At 41.5% G+C, this 19,557-nt stretch overlaps 1 protein-coding gene across 2 annotated transcripts in view; it reads right to left on the reverse strand.

The window, feature by feature from the left end:
• The window catches only part of LOC124789318 (monocarboxylate transporter 7-like), a 146,333-nt gene that overhangs the window by 7,228 nt on the left and 119,548 nt on the right, over positions 1-19,557 (reverse strand). Inside the window, exons 6-8 of one of the 2 annotated variants that reach the window (XM_047256634.1) lie at positions 13,430-13,548; positions 7,187-7,485; positions 711-902 (exon numbers count right to left, since the gene is read on the reverse strand). In XM_047256634.1, coding sequence (XP_047112590.1) covers positions 711-902; positions 7,187-7,485; positions 13,430-13,548 — 610 coding nt within the window. Of the gene's footprint in view, positions 1-710; positions 903-7,186; positions 7,486-13,429; positions 13,552-19,557 lie in introns of both variants that reach the window. The other variant, XM_047256633.1, reaches the window with a different exon arrangement.

A 19,557-nucleotide genomic window follows, 5' to 3' on the forward strand; every position in this document is an offset into this window, starting at 1 on the left:
ACATTGTGTTTGAGTGAGTAAATGAGGGAGGTCTGCAATCGGTGAGTGCGATGCTGTTTATCAATTGATAGGTTGAAGTCCAGCAGCCTAACATGGGAATTAAACGTCTTAAATGATGACTATATGTGGCTATAACGACTTGGACCAAAGGTGCAGAGGCACTTCGTGTCTACAAATGGTCACCGTGATGGCAGTCTCGGAAAAGTGAAAAGAGCGAAGAGATTGGGCAAAAGTGTACTGCAAGTAGATACGACGACTCAATCACGCTTGATGTAGGAAGTTTAGAAGTCGCATACTGATAAGGTGCTGTCTACCATGTTTCAATTTTCAGAGGACTTTCACAGTTACGGGCTGTGAAGATCTTGCTTCGCCACTAAAAGAATCTGCCGAATATGCTGTCAAAAACAATATTTTCTTGAGCAAACTTGAATTCAGACACTTCCATATCTATCTTACTTCCGAGATATTGTCTTATACGATTTATTTATTTTAGCAAAATCGAAAGCAACTATCCCTGTACTTCGGTTTTGGTCCTCGGAAATGATTGTGTATATCTGTGTGTATACCAGTGCTCCAAAACAGCCACATCAAGGAAACTTAATGGTCTGAGATCCACAGAAAGATGATTACGAGGATTCGACACGAAAGACCGGCATTCTTAACTTCCAGCAGGCGTGTAACCACGTGAGGAGGAACTCTGGAGCACTTACCTATTAGAGGTCCGATGGTGATGTAAAGGATGCCAGACATGACTTGGTGTAGGCCATAGGCGGCGGGAAAGCGTTCCTTGCTGCACGTCTCTCCAATCACGAGAGGCATGGTGCTCGTGACGTAGCTCCTGGAGAATCCCATCAGCACTGACAGTACAACAATTGGCGTGAACTCCACGAAGAATATGATCACTGAAATAAAACACGTGGAAATTGTAATTAGGGCAGCAACTGATTACAATGTCGAAAAATGAATGTACACAGCGGTCGTAAACAGTCTTAAAAACTTTTGCATTTGTTCCAGAGTAGTTTGTGCTGAGAAGTAATTGTTAAGAGAAAAAACTGGATGTGTTGCGCCGTTTCCGAGTGCAGAGTATATAGATAGATTCGTACATCCTCATAGTGTGCTATTTATTCACATCAGCATTCCTCAAAAACCGTTGATGAAAATAATGAACAAAAATCTAAATGACAAGATTGGTTTTTGCGGTGGACGGAGACGTGTGAAGGGAAATGCTGACGTAATCGGCGCTCGACGCTACCAGTAGAAAATGCAGCGTTTAACTTCACCACGTAATCTTGATACTACGACTGCTAGGTCTCTGGCGTTTGCAGAAATGAAAAAGCAGGGAAGTCGGAACGAAGTGCTCCAGACAAATCCAATATGTGACGCAACCGAACGACGGATACACTACCTGCAGTTACCACTGTTAGCAAAGAGGTTCTCGCCACGCGTGAACTTGCATCGTTTTCCTTTCAATTCTTGGTGTGAGGTCGATAGACAGGCTGCTAGCTTGTTGATGTACAGAATATGTAATAATAAAACAATATTTAAGTATACAGCTCTAAAACTGACAGAACATTTACAATGTGCAGCCGATATTTTTTTCTTGGCGGTATTTCGATACTTCCGTCGATATATCGACAATTTTTTCGATATGTCTAGGCCCGATTAAAAATATCAACAGTCCTATATGGAATATATGGGTTTTGGAGGGCAATATCGAGCGCTACGCACGATCTCGACACCACGCGACTAACACCTCAGAAGACAGTTGTATTGTTTGCTTTGCATTACAGTCTCGTACAGCACGTCATGCACCATGAGTCAGGAAAAGTTCGCGTTCGCAAGTATCCACAAGGACAGTGCGACTTCCGGCCAGAGTGGCCGAGCGGTTCTAGGCGCTACAGTCTGGAACCGCGATACCGCTACGGTCGCAGGTTCGAATCCTGCCTCGGGCATGGATGTTTGTGATGTCCTTAGGTTAGTTAGGTTTAAGTAGTCCTAAGTTCTAGGGGTGCGTGGAGGCTCGGAGGGAAACGAACGTCATATCGTCATATCGCCCAAGCACCTAGCTTATGGTAAGTGGTGCCACTGGGCGATCGCCCTAGCACCTGGCTTATGGTATAGGGTGGCACTGGGCGCCCAACAACACCACGCCCCGTTCGCGTAGCCGGTAATTTGGGCAGCAGACATTACATTTCCGATGAGTTAAGCCGATAGCTGTGCTTAATGACGCAAGAGCGCAATTTGCTCGTTCTGTGCTGAACTGCCTCGACAGAGAGGGTGTTCAACTGTTGCCATGAGCATCACGTTCGCCAGATCTCCCACCAACTAAGAACATCTGGACATGGGTCGCTGAGACACCGCTCCCAGCCTCTACGACTGCAGAATTCTTGAACAGAGCTGAAGCAATATCTACCATCCCAGTTAATTTCGACTCACCAAGCGAGGTGGCGCAGTGGCTAGCACACTGGACTCGCATTTAGGAGGACTATGGTTCAGACCCACATCCGGCCATGCTGATTTAGGTTTCCCGTGATTTCCCTATATCGCTTCAGGCAAATGCCGGGATGGTTCCTTTGAAAGGGCTAGGCCGATTTCCTTCCCTAATCCGATGGGACCGATGACCTCACTGTTTGGTCCCCTTCAGATCGACCTGATGCCACATCAGAGAGACTGTTCCTGCTAGAAGTGGCAGCTCTGGGAACTAAATGAACTTCACATTTAATCATGCATTCTTTCTACCATACTGGACTAGCGAATCCAGCAATGCTTCTCATTTGCTAAATATGTATGGGAATTGGATGTATGTCCTAGTCTCCGTCTCCTCTCCATTTCTCTGTCCATCATCTCATCCTCCCTATCTGTCGTTCTCTTCCTCCTCCCGCTCTCTGTCCATCTCCTCCTCTCCTCTTTACGTTCATTTCCTCCCCATCTCTGTCCATCTCCTCTACCTGCCACTAGCCCTCCTTCTCTCTCAATTTGAGCCTTGTTTATTGGTGTTGCAAAGGAACCTCAACTGGAAACCGAAGTCACTTAAATGAAAATCGATCGTTGCTATACAGGGTATGAGAGACACATCTGCAGCTGAGGGATCTGTAAAGATAGCAGCTTCAACGACAGTATTTTGCAGAAGTTTAATCTGCGGACGGGCAGGATTACAAAGTTTCGGAGGATTCAGATTCAGTGGTAGTATTCTAACTTTCCTGTTTTCTCTTAAAACCAACCGTAAGGAATAAAACGTAATAGCGCATTGTTGAGTATGCAAATTTTGTTTAAAATTATATATAGGGATAAAGATATTATATAAGAAATTTGTCTTATAGTTTAAATGCACTGATTCATCAGTTAAAACTGACTGCTAGAAAGGAAACGAAAACGCACATATTCACAGCACAGCATTTTTTTCTCTCGCAGTCAGTTTTAACAGAACAACTGTACAGTGTTGTTTGGAAACGTACATAGACTATGCCCAACTGAATGTGCATTGAAAGGTACTTGATAGCAGTCATTTATGTAATGAGTCCATCAAGTAAAATTTTATATGAAGTTAAAGTGGACACCATTAGTTGGAGAGGGTAATGCATACAGCTAGCACAGAGTGGGATCGCGAAAAGTTGTAAGCAAATTTTCACTCCCACGGGGGGCCATATAATATCCCTTGGCCCGTAATAGCGGGTAGGAGTCGTGAATCGATCAGCTGATTATCGTGCAAAAAATTGAAATAAGTTGATCAAGAACTTTTTGAACCTTTTGCCAATAATTTTGTCTATTCAATCTTATATATATTTATATACTATATATATTTAAAAATATGTATTCTATGGTAGTCAAAATTTCACCAGAGTTGGGTGAAAATTTGAAGTAAATAGGTAAAGAATTTTCCAGAGTTTTGGTAACAAGATTAAACAACGCCTTGTGTTGATATTTTAAGTATATATATATTTACATATATTACAAATATGTAGCCTATATACGTCCAAATGTTAATTAGAGTACTGGGTGAATATCTGAAGTCAGTTCGTAAAGAACTTTTCGAGATTTTTGCCAACAAAATTTCTCTAATCATCCATGTTCGCAGATATGCAGGCAATGCAAGAATTGTTTTGAGAAGTTTATTTGTTCTATCAGAAGGAGTTTATACCAAATTAATGGATTATTACTTGTATGTCATTCCCCAGTACAACGATATAACATGTATGAAAAAAGAAAAGAAGATGGAGTGATCTGCTTTTGTTGATTTGTACTATGCAACTGTGAGGCGAGAACTAGTTGTTAGCAAAGCTGGCAGTATGTAAGCAAACGAACTTTTTCCCAACATAAGAACTCTGCAGGTGAATGGATCTCGAGCTTATTCGTCAAAATTATTCAAAGAACCAAAAGGTTAAGAACGCTATGCATCTCTTTAGATTTACACTACTGGCCATTAAAACTGCTACACCACGAAGATGACGTGCTACAGCTGCGAAATTTAACCGACAGGAAGAAGATGCTGTGATATGCAAACGATTAGCTTTTCAGAGCATTCACACAAGGTTGGCGCCGGTGGCGACACCTACAACGTGCTTACATGAAGAAAGTTTCCAACCGATTTCTCATACACAAACAGCAGTTGACCGGCGTTGCCTGGTGAAACGTTGTTGTGATGCCTCGTGTAAGGAGGAGAAATGCCTACCATCACGTTTCCGACTTTGATAAAGGTTGGATTGTAGCCTATATCGATTGCGGTTTATCGTATCGCGACAATGCTGCTCGCGTTGCTCGAGATCCAATGACTGTTAGCAGAATATGGGATTGGTGGGTTCAGGAGGGTAATACGGAACGCCGTGCTGGAGTCCAACGGCCTCGTATCACTAGCAGTCGAGATGACAGACATCCGCATGGCTGTACGGATCGTGGAGCCACGTCTCGATCCCTGAGTCAACAGATGGGGACGATTGCGAAACAACAACCATCTGCACGAACAGTTCGACGAAATTTGCACCAGCATGGACTATCAGCTCGGAGACCATGGCTGCGGTTACCCTTGACGCTGCATCACAGTCAGGAGCGCCTGCGATGGTGTACTCAACGACGAACCTGGGTGCCCAAATGGCAAAACGTCATTTTTTCGGTAAATCCAGGTTCAGTTTACAGCATCATGATGGTCGCACCCGTGTTTGGCGACATCGCGGTGAACGCACATTGGAAACGTGTACTCGTCATCGCCATACTGGCGTATCACCCGACGTGATGGTATGGGGTGCCATTGATTGCACGTCTCAGTCACCTCTTGTTCGCATTGACGGCACTTTGAACAGTGGACGTTACATTTCAGATGTGTTACGACCCGTGGCTCTACCCTTCATTCGATCCCTGCGAAACCCTACATTTCAGCGGGATAATGCACGACCGCATGTTGCAGGTCCTATACGGGCCTTTCTGGGTACAGAAAATGTTCGACTGCTGCCCTGGCCAGCACATTCTCCAGATCTCTCACCAATTGAAAACGTCTGGTCAATGTTGGCCAAGCAACTGGCTCGTCACAATACGCCAGTCACTACTCTTGATGAACTGTGGTATATTGTTGAAGCTGCATGGGCAGCTGTACTTGTACACGCCATCCAAGCTCTGTTTGACTCAATGCCTAGGTGTATCAAGGCCGTTGTTACGGCCAGAGATGGTTGTTCTGGGTACTGATTTCTCAGGATCTATGCACCCAAATTGCGCGAAAATGTAATCACATGTCAATTCTAGTATAATATATTTGTCCAATGAATACCCATTTATCATCTGCATTTATTCTTGGTGTAGCAATTTTAATGGCCAGTAGTGTAACTAAGACATTTGATTGTGTTGATCGCAAAATATTCCTCCAGAAATTGGACCATTATGGAATACAGGGAGTAGCTCGCAACTGGATCACCTCTTACTTAACAACAGACAGCAAAAGGTCGTTTTTCTCATTGTTGAGAATTGTTGTAATGTGAGGTCTGAGGGAGGAACAGTCAAATGGGGGGGGGGGGGGGGGGGGAGAGATCAGTGCTGGGACCACTCTTGTTTCTTATTTATATGTCCTGTAGCATTACGGTTAGTTCTAAAATATTTCTGTTTGCTGATGACACTAGCTTGGTAGTAAGGGATGTTGTGTACGACATTGGCTCTGTTTCAAATTGTGCAGTTCAAGACATAAGTTCATTGCTTCTAGAAAATAAACTAATGCTAAATCACACTAAGACACAGCTTTTACAGTTTCTAACACACAATTCAACAAAACCCGCGTTTTAATTTCACAGAATGAGCTTATGATTAGTGAAACTGAACAACGCAAATTTCTAGGTTTTCAGATAGATAGTAAACTATCATAAACGTCCGGGATGTTGTTCAAAGACTTAATGAGGCCATTTTTACTATTCGAATGATATTTGAAATAAGTGATAGTTGGACACGAAAAGTCTACTTTGCCTATATTTCATTCGCTTATGTCGTATGGTATTATGTTTTGGGGTATCTCTTCCCATTTTTAAAGGACATTATTGTGTCAGAAACGGGCGGTTCGGGCAATAAGTGGTGTTAGTTCGCGAACAACCCCTGTTAACTAGCCTGGGTATACTGACATTGGCCTCTCAATATATATATATATATATATATATATATATATTCTTTAGCGTCGTTTCTTGTTAACAGTATCACCTTATTCCCAAGATTTAGTAGCTTTCACTCAGTTAATACTAGGCAGAAATCGAGTCTGCATCTGGATCGCACTTCCTTGACTCTTATGCAGAAAGATGTACAGTATACTGCTGGATCCATTTTCAGTAAGCTACCACAAGAATTCAAAAATGCTAGGAGTAACCCACGCGCTTTCAAATCAAAACGGAAGAGTTTCCTCAGGGGTCACTGCTTCTATTCTGTCGAGGAGTTCCTTGAAAAATTAAGCTGATTCCTGTGTTATATTGTCAATTGCGTTTACATAAACTTATGGTCTGTCTTTTTTTTGGGTTCATAAGCATTTATTTCATCTGTTATTACTTTTTGGTGGTAATTTCATGTACTGACACGTTCCATGACCTTGGAGATCAGATCCTCAGTTTGGTCCTACAGAACTAGACGCGTAAAAAAAGTGAAAAAAAATGGCACTGAGCCAAAAATGCAGGTGCAATCTCATTCATGAATCTAAAAGTGTTCTCCAATAGCATTGAGGCTTACTTACTTGTTCGGAAGGACACACACGCTGTTGAACCCAGAAGGAACAGCAGCCTGTTCTTCGTGACCCCACAGGCGCCGATGATCGCCATACTAAGCCGTCCTGCCATGTCAGAGAAAGTCATCACAGACATGGCCAAGGCAGCGTCGTTACGAGAAAGTCCGGTGTTGAACAAGTACAGTGGAATCACCGTCATAAACATCATGTCGACGAAGAATATCAGAGATATACCAACCAGAGAATTAGCTATGGAGAAATCTTGCATCAGTGTCAAGTCAAAGAGGTCCACAACTGCTGACCACCATCTGAAAAAAAAAAAAAAAATTCTGTGTTAGTTAACATGCACACCGCCAATACGAATTTTAAATACTTATTATTTAGCTTAATCTAATTTGCACACTGAGAACGAACAAGATGTGAAACTGTTTCTAAATCTCGAATTAAATTTTAAATTCACTATTTTGTGGCACAAGGTCGAGCTCTCTACTCCCCTTCCCCCTCTGTCTGTCTGTCTGTCTGTCTCTCACTCTTGGATATAATGACTAAAGCTCAAGTGGTGCTATATGTTATGACCCACAGTTCATGTTATCAGGTACAGATTTCCCACTGATTGTTCAGATTATGGCATCGTGTTTGCAACATATACTGATAGCATGTTTCGTAATTTCATAGCAAGCTAGTGGAAAGATTAAAAGTCCCTCCAGCCTCATATCATTAAGTTTAGATAATTGGTGGAGTTCATTACTTGTTCATTTATGCATATCTGGATATCTGAGCCCACCTCTAATCTACAAATAGTTCCTGTTTGAAATTATTTTTGTAATATAGGAACCAGTTACAGAGATTGTTTCTATTTAGTCTGCATGCAGCTGCCAAAGTATAACAGACGGCGAGTGACTGAGATACATTGGCTTTACACACAAAAGGAACGGTTATTTGTTGGTGGTCTGTGGAAACCCTTTGCTCGAAACTCAGGTGACTGACAATGCGGACGTACCGATCGGAGCACTGCTTCCTACTGGAGAGACCTCACTGTGAAAAATGCTCAAATGCATGTGAAATCTTATGGGACTTAACTGCTAAGGTCATCAGTCCCTAAGCTTACACACTACTTAACCTAAATTATCCTAAGGACAAACACACACACCCATGCCCGAGGGAGGACTCGAACCTCCGCCGGGACCAGCCGCACAGTCCATGACTGCAGCGCCCTAGACCGCTCGGCTAAACCCGCGCGGCCCTCACTGTGAAAGGCTTGTGATTGACAGAGGGGAGTCATAGTCAGCTGGCTTTCTGCACTACTAAAGCAAATTCTTCCGCTATAACTGAATCTCGGTGGGAAACGTAACGAAGTAGCTAACCTTCTTGCAGATCTGTGACCACCCTGACGCCAACTATAGATTGCTCGAGGCGTAAGATTATTTGCCACAACACAGCTAACCGTCATCATGCCAGGCAAAACACCTTGAGAACGCTTGATGGGCACACATGTGTGAAAGTCTGGCAGTTTTTCAGCAGAAAGTTGGTACCCCAGAATGAGGAATCGAGAGCAGGCGAACTGCTGAGGAACAGTCGTCTATCGGCTGGCAGTGATAAGAAACGACGCCAAAATTTCAGCACTCTGAAAGCGCAAGAGGAATAAAAAACTGCCTCAGAACAAGAGAACCAGACAGTGGGGTTAACATTTTGGTAGACTAATACGATTCTGTGATCACATTCAGCAGACTTTCGGGTGGAGACACTGTGATGAATGGAAATTCACGATGGTCCTTTAGAGAGACTTCCTTTTGGGACTTCATCTAAAGACTTGTTATTCAGGATCTGATGTGCGCTTGCCCTTGGTGCTAATCAGACCCTTTGATGACTTCAGTCTGCCCTATGTTGCTCTGATGCCGATTCCAGTCTTTGCTGGATTTCATTTCGGTCGACTACTTATTCTCACGAACATTCAGCTTTGTTTATTTGCTGGAGCCAGACTTTTTCCCCTAAGGTAATCCTGCTTTTGCAGTCTAATTCCACTATTGATCATTGCATTAACTCACCAAGTCAGTCTCATGATCACAGTCATCGCGTTCGAATCCGATCCCTTGGGTGTCCCTTTTGTAATTCGGCTACATGCAAAACTTCTCCCTTGAATGGAGAGCCGACACTTGGAGGATGCCCGCAGGAAGAAAGCGTGTTACCTGCGCAGCGGAGGGCAGCGCGGGCGTCAAGAAAAAGTACGGAGAGTATCCCCATGTTGTCTAATGAGGACGCTGTCGCCGGACGACGCACTGCGCTGACAAAATCGAGGAGTGAGCACGCCAGCTGCCAGCAATCTTTCCAAACGATTTTACAGCGTCGTGAAGTGTCTATCACTTCATTAAAGATCATAGTTATTGTGATATTTAACATTTAAGTAATACAAAGCGCGAAATTCGGGATGAAAAATAGGGGACGTTATGATTTTGCATTTGATGAATACTAGGTCACACATTACCGTGTATGAAATTTAGCTAATAAATTGAATTTTTCCGTAGACCTGGGAGGAGGTCTATACGTATTTCCAATCTTGAGGAAATGGATTTTATGCAGCGCACTGTTCACACCACAATAAAGCGAAAGAGAACTATTCATAAACAGTCATGTTTCACAACTGTTCAAGATATCGAAAGGGGGTTTTGCAAATTATAGCATGCAAAGTGATGAGTAATTTTCCATGCAATTAATACACATGACTTTGTTGTCTACAGAAATAGTCTATTTTTTCAATGCAATACTGTAATTTTTTATGAGGCACAAACTGACACAATGAGATTTCCCATAAACTATTGTCCTCTACGGTCGCCAATTGCTTATTTCGTGAAACACTCTGTTTCAGCCGGCCGGTGTGGCCGAGCGGTTCTAGGCGCTACATTCGGGAACCGCGCGACCGCTACGGTCGCAGGCTGGAATCCTGCCTCGGGCATGGATGTGTGTGATGTCCTTAGGTTAGTTAGGTTTAAGTAGTTCTAAGTTCTAGGGGACTGATGACCTCAGCAGTTAAGTCCCATAATGCTCAGAGCCATTTGAACCATTTGAACTCTGTTTCAGGAGTCCATAGCAATAGCTACTGCTTTAGTACCTATATTGGTAAGGTGAGTTTGCGCATATCGTACTGTTTTCTGGCAAAAGAAGCAAAACCTAGATGTTACCCATAACTGATCATGCTTCTTCAAAGGAATAAAAGCTTAACAATTCAGACAAAAATAAATCGCCAATTCTGTTGAAATTTTGGCAGAATATTACAACCCAATGTATTTTTAACGGAGAATGAGTGGTACTGGAATTTACTAAAGGATTTTCTTCCCGCAGTTCAATGATCTGACAAATGTAAAAATAATTCACAACAAATAGCTTGGCATATTTTCGTTCCAATCCCTATTCGGAATGCAGTCGTGAATTTCTTCATCTTAAATATCTTTTGATGTGTTAAATTGTATGTATTTATACTGTATTTTCACCTTAATGAGTAGTCTCAAGTGGTTCATAAAGTTATCACCAACATGTTTTCGTAACCTTGTTATATGCAGACAAATCTGTCTTAAAATTTGTTATTTCTGATAGAACAATGCTGCACTTTTGCTGCAGAGTAGAACTGAGGCGGTAAAACTCTTTTTCTGAGTCTGTGAACACACTAACGATTTTATTGCTCTTTGAAGTCTCTGATGAATCAAAAGATATTTGAAGTGAAAAGAGTCGCCCTCTCACTCTGTATAGAGACAGAAATTGAAAGATAGTACGCCGTTTGTTGACTTTTTGAGCCACCGTCATAAGACACCTAGTCTGTCGTTTTCTCAAAGTCAAACACGTGAGTGACAGACGCTAAATGATACTGTGCATTTTAAAAACGCCCTCGATTGCTAAGTTTACATGAGACACAACTTTCAGAACACGAAAACCGATTTTCGGAAACCGTTTTTCGCTGTCGTGTTTACATGTCAAGGTCTGCAGTACTGTCGCTAGACCGGTCAAATATTGATTTTTACTATTGTCAGTAGTTTTTTTTACAAACGGTTGCTTGTTTAGTCAGCTGTTTCTCTTCAGTTAAATGTCAGAAGTAGACAGTTTCATCCTAAGTCTAATATATCTATTTCTTTTTCACTGAACAAAAAGTCATTGGAGCCAGATTAGCCGAAACTCTTTATCAAGACGTAATCTGACAACCCAAGCACTTTCCGAAGACGGTTGAAGGTTTACATGGGAGCAAAGAATCGATTGTGGAAGAGGAAACCTGGCAGCTATGCATGGACTTCCGAAAGTAAGTTACATATGTCGCCTCTCGCGAAGGCCATTACGCAACAACAGTGTCGCATTGTCAGAAGGGAGTACAAGCTGGAGGTTCCCTCAAGATAAAGTTTTGCAGCAGCACGGACAACGAGCGCCTCACAGCGTGGGAGTGAAATGGTGCAGCAACTGGAAACGTATTCCAAAGTCGAAGTACGCTGGACGGTACGATTCTTTGGAGCAAAGCGTCTAAGTTGCACACAGATTCACCATGAAATCGTGTTGTTTGTTTCTTTTTTTATATAAAAGGTCTCCCTTCACCTCTCACAGCTCATCCTTGTGCTCTCCAAAACTGCCTCCATCGGCGAGCTTCACTGCTTTAGTTAAATTAAAACGGAGATGTCATATTCCGACAAAGGGTGATTCATAATCTTCACCTTTACAGCAATAAAAACGCAACCGAGTGATAAGTATATAAAATGAAATAGTAAATTTTCGTCAGGGTCCATGTGTCGTGATGAACGTTCCTTGTGGTGAACTGAGCCTTCTTGATACATAGTAAAACGGAAATTGTATTTCTTTATTTGAGAAACGAATATCTTGACGTACTATTCCTCTTCTCAAAACCAAATCAAGAACTAAGGGCAAAACCACAATGAGCAGCAAGTGGACGGATTGACAGTCGGGCAGTAGAGTTTAAAACTTGATGCTTATTTAAAAGATTCGCTGGATGCTATAGAAAAATAATAATCGTTCTCAAGGCACTTTGTCGCTAACAAAATAATCATCTTCCAAATCGAAAAACGACGGAAAAATTGAAAACAAATGACTATAACTTGGCATGATATATCCTTGCTGACACGCAGAGCAAAAGTTCAGCTCCAGAGGTTACATCATATTGCAAAATAAAATAAAATGAAATGTACCTTCAAATAAAGGATATAAAAGTTTCTTCCGGCTGTTCTACAGGTCCGGTCTTAGGCAGTGTCATTCAGTACACAAGCCGCCTACCCCCAATAAACAAGGTGTTCCTGACCGCAGTGAAATGGCGCTAAAAATCTGATCAAGCGGCACAGGTGTGGCTGATGCTTATCGGGAAGGAAGACCATCGACATCGACCACAGGAGACAGGACAGTGTACAGGCTATCTTTCCGGCAAGCTGAAAGAACACCTGGAGCGAGAGAGATTTTCCAACAACGGTTCTCGAATAGCTCGGTCATCAAGAGCGGACGTCTGTCGTCGAGGAACTGAACGATTGATAGACTCTGCAGACAACTATTTTCGGAGACTTGACGAAGATTTTGAAGTATAATAAATAGGTATCATGTATCTGTGTCACTTTGAAGTGAATTGAGGCATTCAATAAAAATTGCTTAAGCTAAGCTGAGCTCACGGTACTGACCGACCGCCGTGTCATCCTCAGTCTATTGGCGTCACTGGATGCTGATATGGAAGGGATGTAGTCAGCTCATCGCTCCCCCGGCATTCGTCAGTTTTCCTGACCAGAACCGCTACTTCTCAGTCAAGTACCTCTTCAATTTTCCTAGAAGGGCTGAGTGCACCCCGCTTGCCAACAGCGCTCGACAGACCGGATGGTCACCCATACAAGTGCTAGCCAAGCGCTTAACTTCGGTGGTCTGACGGGAACCGGTGTTACAACTTCGGCAAGGCCGTTGACTAGTAATAAAAATTACTTGGACGGCTCAAATAACATGTAATTTAATTTTTGAAGTCGCCACATAGCAGTGCATTTCCACAATCGAAAGTGGGTGTTTACGTGACCAACCAGAAGTGATATTGGGAAATAGGTTTACGAAATATGATTTGAGGAGCTCCATTTAAACGTAGTGACTATAGTCTTCTGTGTTTTTCGGTTTGTGTAGGTCTTTTCAGAGTCGTTGGTCTCTAACTGAGAACTCGTTTTACTGTTTAAGAAATTGATTGTTGATAAGATACTGAACTAGTGTTGCTAACTTAAGAAGTTGGAGCTTAATGCGTTTTACCTTCTGGTGTTCCTGCCTGCCGCTGCTCTTGGTGATGGGCTGTCTTTTAGAGAGCTCGCTGGTCGAGACGGCTGTATCTGACTGTTGAGAGTCCCAGCACTGTGGTGGGAAGGTTGCTTCTGCTGTCACAATACAAAAAAAATATTTTATCATTTCGTTAACAACATAACGTGGCTAAATATATTAACTTGGTAACGAAATGTTTTTGAAATAAAATGTCATGTTACCTACATTTCAACAAGTCTTTGTTTCACAGCATACTCCTTAAGTTACATTTGTAAGCAATGATTTTGAGAAAGTACCGCTATCGACTTATCCAGCTAAAATTAATGAAAAAAAATTAAGTACCTATAAGAAGAGGAGGAAGTAAAGTCCACAAGTCTAGTGGTCGTGTGATTTTATTTCAGTGATTATAAAATGAAGTTAAATGAATAATGAAATAAGCAATACGAGCACACTGTTGTTTCCTTGTCAGTTCCATGTTGTACACCCTTAAGCTTGGATATTCGCACTGATTCGGTGGGTTGTGTACTGTTTGATGCAGCCACTGCATGACCTATGAAGGTGTAGCGTGTTATTCATTAAAAGCAAATTGTTCATGGAAATAGTTTGTCTTATTTTTAGACCACGGATTACAACAGTACGCTCCGTAAGAATAACTTGCAATACAGCCGCGATCCACTGTTGCAATATAGCATGAACTGTCTACTTTAAAACATCGCCGCATGACATGGTGCATATGAGAAACGTGGAAAGGGAGGGTGGCACCCAGATGAGGCTTTCTGTCGTAGGTAAAATATTTGATTTATTGGAGATTCAGACGTCATTATTGACCTTTACGTTTTTGGAGACAGGACAGTGTTTTATTTTGTTTTATCGATGGTCTGAGCGTGAAATATGTACAATTTAAACGGTAATTATCTCTCACTGAAATTTAGGTTATTGCAAGGCAAACAAAATGTTGCAAATGAACGACGTTAGAGACCTGGAACACCTTAATCACGAGACCTTGCAGCTTTTCAACATCACCCATTTACAACCAGTTTGTACGGTTGGTTCATTTGCGTTGCCACCCATGCATGGCATGCAGCAAAACATTTCATGTGTCCCAGCTATAATAGTCCAATGTATTAAAGAAACTAGAATGATCAACATACAGGATCTCAAAGTTCAACAACCCACGTACTGGGAAGGTGTTGTCAAAAGACCAGCGTACGTCCAAACTGAAGTGTGCTGGGGCCACATAACGCATGAACCATTTGACGTGTAGAGCTGGTAGAGGAACATTTTCTAGTGGTACAGGCAGTGTACGCCGCAATGATATCGAAGGGCTTGTCCACTAGTCGTTGGGGAGGGGGGGGGGGGGGATAGTACACAGGGCTCGAATACTCACACAAGGCTTCTCCTGCGGATCTACTGACAATGCGGCTGTGGGATGTAAATTTCATAACATTTTCTCGAGACAAGTGGCCGACATCAAATGACCGCGGTTTGCAAGCAGTGGTTGCTAGCCTGCACGCCGTCGTGACCTACATACGGAGATCACACTAGGAAGACGCTCACGTGTCCCATCAATAATAGCCCAGTGAATTAAGGAACCTCGACTGACCAACACGCAGGATCTCGATGTTCAACCAACACAGATGAAGGCAGCGTGTACAGAGGCGCCTACCATGAACCAAACTTTGGTCTTCCGCGCATACCGGCCGGTGTGGGCCTGCGGTTCTAGGCGCTTCAGTCTGGAACCGCGTGACCGCTACAGTCGCAGGTTCGAATAGTGCCTCGGGCATGGATATGTGTGATGTCCTTAGGTTAGTTAGGTTTAAGTAGTTCTAAGTTCTAGGGGACTGATGACCACAGATGTTAAGTCCCATAGTGCTCAGAGCCATTTGAACCATTTTTTTCTTCCGCGCATGGTCTGAGTTATTCGATTCGCCGAGCGTCGCAGTGAGCGAGAGCCGAACCAAAATTGGCAGCTTATGTCAGATCTCTGGATCCTCCATTACACTGTGAGAGTGCTGTCATCGGAAAACCTTTTCTTACTCGTTGCGATCTGACAATGGGAAACGCAGGTTTTCAGGTTGCTGCAGTTTTATCACGTTGGCCCTTGATGGCTTACACGGCGGCGCTACTCACCGCACAGACTTGCACTGTCCGACACGTCTGACTAATATACAACATCCCACGAGAAATCGTAGAATTATACGTATGGTCACTTTTCGGACATGAAGAAACTTTGAGGCCATCAATTTCACATTCCATAGCTCAGCATAAACTACGATCGGCCAAGGCAACAAGAATCGGATGCAGGTATGTGGTTCTGGTGATATGAACAATTTCTTTGAAAATATACGGTACTCGGATCTGCCAACGCATTACGTCTAAATTACACATTATAGGATGTCCGGACTAGAGACGTACACGAAAAAATCCTTATAGCGAAAGAACCCGACATTTTATGTTGCAGGGTAAATTTGCAGTTGACAGATACACTCTCCAAGATGTGATCCTCACTATTTCATGAACTGGGGTGAGTTGTGCGGCCCATGCGCGCCAGTGACTGGGCACTCCTATCTCTACATGTTGACGAACTGTATACTTCCACAGATGCCTCACGACCTCATTTTCCAGCAGGCTGGCGCCCACACCCAGCATCGTGGGGATGATACCATATTTCTCCATGATGCGTTTCCTGAGTGTTGGATGGGGAGGGGAATCACATTGCCTGTACACTGTGCTATAAAGCACAGTTAAAAATAATGTTAATATATTGCATCAGAATATCAGGGGATTAAAAATCAAAGTGGATGAGCTTCTTGCTTGTTTAGAAGATTTAGAAACTGAGGGTGGAATAGATGTACTACGCCTATCTGAAAATCATATAGTCACAGGTAAGTAAATGGTAAATGTAGGTGGATATAAGCTTTCAGCACATGTAAGTAGAGACACTATGGAGAGAGGAGGGGTTGCCATGTATGTTAAAATCTGTCACAGTGTGAACAATTTTGAAACTAAAATGTTTTGCATAGAAGCATGTGCATGTGAGCTTACACTAAATATTGGCACTTTTACAATTGCAGCTGTGTATAGGTCCCCATTGGAAAATTTTCAACTATTTTCGAAAACTTGGATTCTCTGTTGTGCTATCTGTCAGACAGAGGAAAGCAAATTATTATTTGTGGGGATTTCAATGTAGATTTTCTGAAAGAGTCTGATAGAAAGCTTGACTTTGAAGTATTACTTGGTTCTTTCAATTTGACATCAGTTATTGATTTTCCTACTCACGTGGTATAGGAAAGCAGCACACTGATAGATAATGTTTTCAAAGACCAAGATAAATTTAATCAAATAAAAACTTTTCCTGTTAAAAATGGTCTGTCTGATCATAATGCACAGCTAGTTACAGTATATGATATAGCTCCATACAGTAATGCAAAACAGCCCTCCAAAATAGTGCATTCAATTTCTGATTTAACAATTCAAAATTTTAGGGAAAGCTTGCAACAGTTAGACTGGAATGAGGTGTACAGGGATCATGATACTAATTTAAAATTTAACCTATTTCATGATACCTTTGTGCGTATATACAGTGAAATATAATTGTAAGAATCCATGTAAAAAGCCATGGCTTACTAAAGGGATGAAAATATATTTTAAACAGGAAAGGGAACTGTATTTATAGCTAGGAGTAGTAATGATCCGGAAACAGTGAAACATTATAAAAACTACTGCACTGTACTAAGAAAAGTTATTAAGAAGTCCAGAAGTATGTGCATTATGTCTGAGATTAGCACATCTGATAATAAAATTAAAACAATTTGGAATGTTGTTAAAAGGGAAACAGGGCAACTGAGAGCACAGGAAGACTGTATTTCTATAAAACACAATGCAAAATTTGCTAACAAGAAGTCAGAAGTAGAAAACATTTTTAATAATCATTTTAAGTGCTGTAGAGAAAATAGGATCCAGCTATTCATTAGAAAATGGAAGGCAGTATATGGAAGAGGCAGTACCTATGCAATTTGATAAAACTGAAATTCAATTCACCTCTACTAATGAAATTAGGAAAATAATAAATTCTTACATGGAATTGAGAGCATTTGCAACAGAGTACTAAAAGCTTGTTCCCAACAAATAAGCGGGATTCTCAGCCACGTACATAGTAGCTCAATGAAACAGGCCATTTTTCCAGATAGACTGAAATAAGCTATTGTTAAACCATAGGGGACAGATCTGATGCTAACAACTACCGCCCTATCTCACTTCTGACAGCTTTATCCAAAATTACTGAAAAAGTAATGTATTCAAGAGTAGCATCACATATTTGTAAAAATGAAGTTCTAACAAAATGTCAGTTTGTTTTACAGAAAGGCTTTTCAACAGAAAATGCTATATATGCTTTCATTAATCAAATATTAAATGCATTGAATAATCAAACATCACCCATTGGGATATTTTGTGATCTCTCAAAGGCTTTTGATTGTATGAATCATGAAATTCTTCTAGATAAGCTTAAATATTGTGGTATGAGTGGGACAGTGCACGAATGGTTTAATTCATATTTAACTGGAAGAATGCAGAAGGTTGAAATTAACAGTACAGATAGTCTGCAAAAACCAGCAGAGTCCTCTAACTGGGGAGGTATCAAGAATGGTGTCCGACAGGGTTCAGTCTTGGGTCCCTTATTGTTCTTAATATATATTAACGACTTGACATTCTATATTCATAAAGATGCAAAGCTAGTTCTTTTTGCTGATGATACTAGTAACCACACCCTGCAACCAAGAAGCAGCTGAGGAAATTGGAAATAATGTCTTTCAGAAAATTATTAAGTGGTTCTCTGCAAATGGACTCTCACTAAATTTTGAGAGAACTCAGTTTATGCAATTCAGTACAGTAAATGGCATAACACCATTGATAAATATAGACTATGAACAGAAGTCTGTTGCTAAGGTAGAATACTCAAAATTTCTGGGTGTGTTCACTGATGAGAAATTAAATTGGAAGAAACACATCGATGATGTGCTGAAATGGTTAAGTTCAGCTGCTTATGCTATTAGGGTTATTGCAAATTTTGATAATAAATATATTTGTAAATTAGTCTACTGTGTCCATTTTCATTGACTGTTTTCATATGGCATCATATTTTGGGGCAATTGGTCATTAAGACAGAAAGTATTCATTGCGCAAAAGCGTGTAGTCAGAATAATATCTGTAGCCTGCCCAAGATCACCTTGCAGACATTTGTTTAAGGAACTTGGGATATTCACAGCACCTTCGCAATACATGTATTCACTTATGAAATTTGTCATTAATAACTCATCCCAATTCAAAAAATAACAGCGAAGTGCATAGCTACAACACTAGAAGAAAGGATGATCTTCACTATTCTGGATTAAATCTCACTTTGGCACAGAATGGGCTAAATTATGCTGCCACAAAAATCTTTGGTCATTTGCCAAATAGTATTAGAAGTCTGACAGATAGCCAACCAACATTTAAAAGCAAATTAAAAGAATTTCTGAATGAATACTCCTTCTACTCAATAGATGAATTCTTAGATACGAAGTAGTAACTGTAAAGAAAAGAAAAGAAAAAAATAATTATTTTGTGTAAAGAAAACTTTGTTAAAGTAACACGTTCCACATCATTACGAAATCTCATATTCATGATCTATGGAACAAGGATTAATGTATGTATGTATGTATGCATGTACATACTGCAAACTGTAGCATCATAACCCAGTCCTGGGCTGCTGCCGCATCTGTACCAGAAGTTACACTCTATATTCACACCGTCCATATCCTATCCCAAGGCTCCTTGTTCTTGACTCAGAAATCCCCTCAGATAATTACCCATCCTGCTACCTATAGACCTAGTCCCCATATCCTTAGACCAGGGCTCTGATAACACCCCAGTCCTCCTGACCACCAATAACCCATCTACATCCTGTTCCAGCGTCCACTTCTTCGTCACACTTCTGAAATCAACATGATGCCATGCCCCCACTCACAGATTTAACAACCTATTTATCCGTACCGTCAAAATCTTAGCACCATCTGTTTTACAGTAAGTCATCAAAAATAATAATTTTTATAGTCAGATGAAACTACGTGGTTCTAGAGACC

The sequence above is a fragment of the Schistocerca piceifrons genome, chromosome 3 (assembly GCF_021461385.2).
Source record: "Schistocerca piceifrons isolate TAMUIC-IGC-003096 chromosome 3, iqSchPice1.1, whole genome shotgun sequence".
NCBI classification, from domain to species: Eukaryota; Metazoa; Arthropoda; class Insecta; order Orthoptera; family Acrididae; genus Schistocerca; species Schistocerca piceifrons.